This window comes from Pavona decussata, unplaced genomic scaffold (genome assembly GCF_977016875.1).
Source record: "Pavona decussata unplaced genomic scaffold, jaPavDecu1.1 SCAFFOLD_396, whole genome shotgun sequence".
Taxonomy (NCBI): domain Eukaryota; kingdom Metazoa; phylum Cnidaria; class Anthozoa; order Scleractinia; family Agariciidae; genus Pavona; species Pavona decussata.
This window is the reverse complement of record NW_028145767.1, coordinates 114,802-122,500: the sequence shown is the minus strand read 5'-3', so window position 1 is coordinate 122,500 and position 7,699 is coordinate 114,802. Positions and strand designations below refer to the sequence as shown.

General features: G+C 40.5%; 1 protein-coding gene across 2 annotated transcripts in view; it reads right to left on the bottom strand.

Moving 5' to 3' along the window:
- LOC146451117 (uncharacterized) overlaps positions 1-7,699 on the bottom strand; it is a 114,156-nt gene that overhangs the window by 98,407 nt on the left and 8,050 nt on the right. The window contains exons 3-6 of one of the 2 annotated variants that reach the window (XM_085099541.1): positions 4,862-7,529; positions 3,423-3,728; positions 1,925-2,144; positions 1-280 (exon numbers count right to left, since the gene is read on the bottom strand). The exon at positions 1-280 is cut by the window's left edge and continues 668 nt beyond it. In XM_085099541.1, coding sequence (XP_084955667.1) covers positions 166-280; positions 1,925-2,144; positions 3,423-3,728; positions 4,862-7,529 — 3,309 coding nt within the window. In that variant the 3' untranslated portion in view covers positions 1-165. The remainder of the gene's footprint in view (positions 281-1,924; positions 2,145-3,422; positions 3,729-4,861; positions 7,530-7,699) is intronic. The other variant, XM_085099542.1, reaches the window with a different exon arrangement.

Genomic DNA, 7,699 nt, shown 5'->3' with positions numbered 1-7,699 from the left:
AAGCATGCATTCTTAAACAAACAAGACTTTCCTCTTCTTCTTCTTCTTCTTCTTTTTTTTTTTCTAGACTAATCTTAAGTTAGGTACTAGTGTATGACCATAGCTCCACATGTCATACTTAACGAGCTTGAGAAAAGTCGTTGATAAAGTCTTTTAAAAGTATATCTACACGTAAGAGTAATCTCCGGTAGGTATCCTTGACGAATGAAGCTGTGTTATTCCCTTTGCTGTTAGCTGACTCTTCACCCGATCAAGGTAGCTGGGGTCTGGATAGCCACAGCTGCAAGGAGAGTAAAGAGGATTACCTGAATAATTTAAGTAGCAAGGACATGAGTAATTTCGATATTCGTTTTTAAAGGAATTGACTATTAACTGGTCAGATAATAGCATATCACTGTAAAATATAAAATGAGTCTGATAATTTGTTGCTGTTTGTTGTTTGAAGTTGTTGCTGCTCGGGACTCCTCAGATGCTGGCTCGCGTACCAGAGCGATTTGCTGTTTCCTTACTTGGCAAAGAGATATCACCATCCCTTTCTGCCAAAAGTCTGGGGCTTGTTCTGGATTCACATCTAAGTTTCGATGAACACGTCACTGACTTGGTATCCAAATGTACAGGTAGCTTGTGTCAATTAAATCGTGTCAAGCACTTATTTGACAGATCAACACTGATAACAATCATAAAGTGTTTGGTGTTTAGTAAGCTGCTGTACTGTTCGTCTGTGTGGGCGGGTGCGACCAAGAAAAATATCGAAAGGTTGCAAAAGGTACAGAACTTTGCTGTGCGAATCGTAACTGGTACACGTAAATTCGAACATATCACCCCCTATTTGAAAGATCTACGCTGGCTTCCGGTTGCTATGCAGCTGGAGGTCAAGGACACTATTATGACTTACAAAAGCCTCAACGGTCTCACTTTAAGAAATTTCTTCACGACAAGATCGGAGATCTATGAAGGAAATACTAGAAATAAGGACAAACTGCATGTACCTCTCTACAGAACAACTACAGCACAGCGATAATTTAAATACAAGGGTACTTCTCTGTGGAATAGTCTACCTAAGGAGATTCGGGATATTAGCTCTTTAGACTCTTTTAAAAAAACAAATCATGAATCGCGCTTTCTATAAATTCTTAGAAAATAATTAATGATTGCAATGCAAATCTTATGATGTTGTATTTTAATTCGTTGGTAGTTCTGAGGATGTGTAACACACGCATCATCCTTTATTTAGATATCTTCTTATAGTATTTATATTGTATTTTGTTTCTATTATATATCTCATGGTAATTGGTTTCTGAAAAACCATCAGTGGATGGAATCAATAAAGTTGTATTGTATTGTATAGTCTCTTATTGGCGTCAATTTTAAGGCGAACACTGGCTCTAATTCAGCCTCTACAACACTTTTAACAAAAATAGCAAACAAACCACGAACAAATGCTTAGAAGGGACTTTCATTAGGGCGATCATGCTTTGAGGTTTTATTCTATTGTAGAGAAATTGAATGGATCGGGGAACAATCCATAGCGCTTTTTAGATCGCTTTTTGTTTTTTAATTTACTGAAGTTTGTGGTATGTTTTGCATGTGGCCTTCAAGTCCTTTAGGAAACACTGAAGGAGGAAAAAACACACGCATAAAATTCCGGAAATTCGAGCCCGGAAAACAACGAAAATGATCTTAAAAGCAATGTAGCTCGGTTACGTCCCGAGCCCTTCGCCAGTTATTAGAATCATTAAGATGAGATAAGTTACTTCATTCAGCGTGGAAAACATACGCTTAGCAATGGTTCAGTACAACCTGCAACAGCTAGTCTACAGGTATGCCACGATTAACAAAAGACAATAAAAAATAATAAAACTATATAGAATAAAACTGTTTACATTTATCAAGGTGATTGTGGGAATACAAAAGTAAAACTTACTTAGCTGGGCCTCCACTTTCACTAGTCTTCAGTTCGATGCCATTGCACACGATCACATTCTCCTCTTTAGTAGCGGGTGAAGTTCCAATTGTAAAAAGCATTCTTGCATCAAACGCCATCTTTAAGAGATCGCATACCTCCTTTCCATCTTTGTTGTAAGGGAGGAAGGCATAAAAGTTTAAGCCACTATGAGGTTTTCCGGGATTGGGATGTTCTGGACCTGCAGTTGAGGTGAAAGTATCATATTCTTAGTTTTTGTTACCGCATGTTGCACTCATGATAAATGTACGTTCTGTGACTGGTCACGTACGTTATTGAGTTTTAACAGGAGCCACATTCAGCGATGGAGGCCGTAACGGAATGCCATTTTGATTGCTGGACTTGTCCCCATGTGTTACAAGAAATAAATACATTTTTAGGAACAATTGTTACGTTTCCATCTCCGATTATTCTGGTTACGATGCACACAGGCTACGCAGCCAGAGTGAAAACGCGATCTTAAGACATTTTATAAAGGAAGTAGTGTCAAAGCTAAGTAAAAAAAAGAAATAATAAAACCGTGTTTCGAAATATGTTCAAGAAGACGAGGAGGCAAAAGTGTCATCAGATTTCATCGATAGGCAACGCACTCTAAAAGGCCCGATAATGTGGGCACAATTTATAGAAGAAATATTAAGATGCATAATCGTTGTGTACTGTTGGATTATACAAACACCGGAGAAACGCAAGAAGCATACACCTAAAGCCGACTACGGCTTATGCTTCTCGAGACACCTCTCTCTCATGTTCTTAAAACATTCCGCTTGCTTATACAACAAAAATGCGCTCGACGCGTTGTTGTTTCTTTAATACAATATCTTGTAGTTTCAATACTGTAAGTAGCAAGTAAAACCAAGTTAAAGAAGAATGATATATGCACTATTGTATTCATTGCATATATTTTTATATGTAAAATTACCATCCCTAAAAAATTAAATATGTCTGTCATTGTGCAGATGGTAATGACAAACTTCCTCTTTAAGCAAACCGACAAAAAATTGAACGAAAGAACAATTAGTTTCGTACTTTGGAATGTTATTAAGTTTGAGGAGGAGGACGGGAACGACCATAGTAAGTCAAGTTCCCTCAAATTAGTAAGTTAATTAGAGCGATTCAGTTTCAGGGGTGCTTACCATTTACATGGAAAACTCGAAACTTTCACTTGGAAACTCAAATGGTACGCATCATTCCATGTGGAGTACTTCTGAAATTATGGGCTTCTGGTCAAAGTGAAGCATTTTTATTACTCCTTTTGGGATTTACAGCTGATGTTCATACATTTTGCATGTTATCCATCTTCTGTTAAGACGAGCGAAATCATTTCGTATTTATGCCGAAAATTTCCATCCGGGTGGTTTGTGTAAATGGTAAGCACCCCTGGTTTACCAAATAACTTTGCGGCTTTGCTTTAGCTCAAAGGACTACATATTTTAGTTATTAATAACCAAACGTAAAATACCTTGAATTCCATTGCCTAAACTGAAATAGACGTTAATAATTCCACAATCCTGGTATCCAGGGAGTGAACGCTGTGTTTCCGTTGTCCAGCTCATAAACCCAGTGGGCTGGTTTCTTTTGAAAGGGCCCTCCTTCTCGCACTGTGGACATATATTCGTCTTCTCCAGAAGATGCGTTATGCAGCTCTTGCAATAGTAGTGACCCCGTACACATTGTGGATGAACAGGATGTTTGGTTAAATTCAAGCACATCAAACATTTTGGTTCGCCCATTTTACCAGTGCTACCCATCTCAAGTGTTAATGGACCTGAAATCATATCAGTAACACGTGCATATGTATAATCATTGGACTACTGTTAAGGTGGCCGAACACAGTTTTAAAGTATACAGGTGTTAGTAAGCGTTATTTGGAAACTACGTTCTTCTGGGTGCCCGAAATTGGTGTGGTGCAAGATCAACTAAAGAGAAATGAATTTTGATACTTGTTGTTGAACTAGGTCCAGTTGCCATGGCAACGCAGCGAGCTATTGACCGTCTACAAACAATAGTTTTCCTTAATTTTTAGAAAATGCACTCGTTAGATTTTTTCCATTTTTTGTCTCTAGAAAAACTCACAAAATACTGACATAATGACACTGCTTTCATGTAACTTTAACAGAGGGAGCTTCTGTAAATATCCGTTTTGCACTTTAATGCTTTGTGGAGATACCCTCTGTCAGATTTGGATTTTTGTTGGCAGGCGAGTTAGGCTTTTAGAGAACTACTATATTGCTAAATTTCACGAAATTCTAACAAGCGGTTCCTGAGAAAACAGTTCATTTCCATTAACACAACCAATCACAATTTTTTGGTCAAATGCGCATGCGTGGCTTTTAATTGGGTTTTCACAGCAAAGATCAAAAGCGTGCAAAAAGGCTTATCTCTTCGTGAAATCGCTTTCTTTGTTCGGTGATGAAAGAAAAAGGGTTCACAAACGATACACTGGATTATTTTAAGAGCAAAACTTAACTTTGTGATCAATTTGATATAAAATTAAGGGATCACTTTATCGACGCCATATTTTGCTTACCACAACCCTAGTGCGCGCTTACTATCATCATTAAAGAATGAAGCCATCAAGCGCGCGCAAACTGTGTTCGGCCACCTTAAGCTGTACTCTGAATCATCAAAACCGACGAGATTTATCGGCTGCTAACAATTAAGGAATCGTTGGCGGCATTGCCTCAATCTAAGAAATTCCTATAAGGCAATTTGTCTGGAGAGAATTAAACAGAAAAGTGGAAAATAATAACAGCAAAGCGATTTTTGAATGTCACTTGAAACTCAGCACATGTTGATATTGTGGCAATCTGGGCACACACATTCACAAAAGACAAACAAACAAAATCAGTATACACGCACAAAAAAGTTTAAAAAAAAAGGAGAAACAAGACTTTGTACCTGTGCCAGAGTCTTCTCGGAGACTCCCCTGGGCATCTCTCATTTCTCCCACAGCGTCTCTATCTACTTTATTGACGGTTTGTGGCAAAGCTTGGAAATCGGGGCCGCGCGAAAGTGACTCAACATTAGCCGAAGCTTCGATCACTGAAACCAATTCTTTCTCCATGGTCTGGGAGATTACTGGATAATGTGACGGCGTTTCTCCATCGTCTGCCGCGTGGCTGTCGAGGTATGATACACCCTTTACATCCCCGTTAATGTGTGTGTGTTCCTTCGCGGATTGATTGTGAGGAGGTTTGACATTCGTTGCATTTTCAGCGGTCGAGAGTTTCAAACCCTCTTCAGCTTCAGATCCCTCAGGGGATTTTGCTTTGATTTTACCCATGTCTGATATATTTTCTGCAGATGGGAAAGCGTCTTCAGAGGCGTTCTCCTGGTAAGCATTTGACTGAACTGCTGTTTTTTGTTCTTCTCGACTTAAATCTTCGAATCGTTCGTCCGTGGCGTCTACTTTGTCAAAATTCTGTTTTTGACCTTCAGATTCTTGAGATTGGCTGCCTTCCAACAAAGGATTCGTCTCGGATTTAGCTATCTCTGTCTCATTCTTGGGTTCTTCTGACTCTCCACCGTTAGACTTCGGCTCCTCTTTCACACGATTGCAGAGATCTCGTGCAAGGTGTTTTCCCTCTTCCGTAACGGTAAGCCCAGGTGGTGAGGACGGGGTGGTTACAATTTTGGAAGTGATACCTCTTCCTCTTACAGCATCGACATTCTGGCCTTGCAAATGAAATCTTCCATTTGGCGTTGTCCCGTCTTTTCCAGGAAATGTAGGAGCAAAATTACCTCTCCCTCTACCAGATGGATGCTTAGAAGGAAAACGTTTGTTATCCTTATGTGAGGTTTCAACCGGGGCAGAATTATCGTCCTTTGGTCCGCCATTGACTCCTTCTTGTTCTGTTTCTGGACTTTTAACACTGAAGGGTATGTTGGCTTTATTCGTATTTTCAGTACCTTGGTTAGAAAGTGGCCTTTCCTTGGTACTGTCGGATACGCCACGTTGATCGTCTTTCTCTTTATCTTGTGCAGTTTCTACACTTGGTGGTGACTCGAATTCTCCTTCCTGTTCAGATTTTCCATCGGATGGCTTGTTATCTTCAGTCTGTGTTCGTGCCATTGAATCAACTGAATAAGCTCCACTGAATTTCTGCGGATCTGGTTTTAAAATTGTGGCAGGAGAAGTTTGTATTTCCTCATGAGATGGACGTTGCTGGTTGGTTACCGTTCCTGGTGATGCCTCTTTGGAAAGGTAGCGTTTGGCAAATTCTTCTTGGAAGACGCTGATTGTTGGATAATCAATGATGACCATGCGCACATCACGGAGAGTGCTAAATATGGCGTCATCACTTGCGCTAAACTCCTCCACTGCTTTGAACATGACTTGAGCACAGATGTCTTTCGGCATGCCGAAAATACCAGAACTAATTGCCGTAAGAGCAATCGAAGAAAGCTCTAACTGCGCTGACAACCTGAGACTTCGCACACAAGCTTGACGAAGGAGGAACATACTTTTCTCTTTCCCATGTTCCCTCCATCTAGGACCAACTGCATGAATTACGAAACGACATGGAAGATTACCTCCACCGGTATAAGTAGCTTCACCGACATTAACCAAGCCGTACTTTTTTGTTAATCGATAGGACTCATCTTGTATCTGACGACCTCCTTTTCGTACTATGGCACACGCCACGCCAGCACCATGTTGTAGGCTCTCGTTGGCTGCATTGACAATGGCATCCACTCGCTCATCAGTTATATCTCCCTGGTATAATGAGAGCACCACTCCGTTGTTTAGGACTTGATTTAAATGCTGTGGCAAGGGAAAATCTGGCTGCTGTGCTCCGCAATGCTCATGAGCATCGCGACTGTCATTTCCTTGAGCCCGTCTGGTCTTTCTTCTACTGTTGTCTTCCCTTAGGCCAAGCGTCTGCTTTAATGCATGTACTGAGCTGCTAATGCCATCTTTCTCTGCGTAAACCACTAAGCTATTCTCTCCTTTTTCAACGATCGCAGGATAATTCGTTTGGACAAAGCTAATCGCCTCGCGGGTTCCACTTTCATTGGCTTCATTTGGAAGTTCAACTACCTCACGTTTTATCTTCGGATAGAACTCCTGGTAAAGGTCAATGAATGCATCACAACCTTCTGGGAAGTGGTTCTGGCTTTTCGACTGTTTTCTGGAAGAAATGCTTACTTCAGACGCATTTTCCTCCCAAACAATCTTCACAGCAAACTTTTCTTCTATGTCTTGAAGGTCCCTTTCGTAGACCTGTTTTAGTAATTTCATGAACTGCGGTTGAACTTCAAACTTGCTGGATTCGGCGATGGAGGATGGCTCGCTGCCTAGTTCATCTGAGCCGCGGGAGGAGCCTCGGTGGGTCTGATCGGCATTATAAATAGCTTCATGCCCTTCTTTTAGCTTAATGCGGTTTTGAAGAAGTTTGTGTGCGGCTTCAATCTGGCTGAAAGTTCCAGAGAGAATGCAATTCTCGGGTTTCTTGCGACATACCACTTGCGTGTTTTCCTTGAGAATTTCGAGCAAGCTCTGAAATTCTTGAGGTGGCATGTGGAATTTATCAATGCTCACTCGTGCCTCAACTTGCTGAAAAACCTACAAAAATGACATGGAATAACGTGAATCTACTGAAGAGGAGGGAAGAGGACTATTTTTTGAATGTATGTTTTTTGCTGTATGTTGAATACGAACTCCATGTTTACCTGGCATTCAGTATAACATGCGTTAGACTTGAAAAAAACAAAAAACAAAAACAACAACAACAA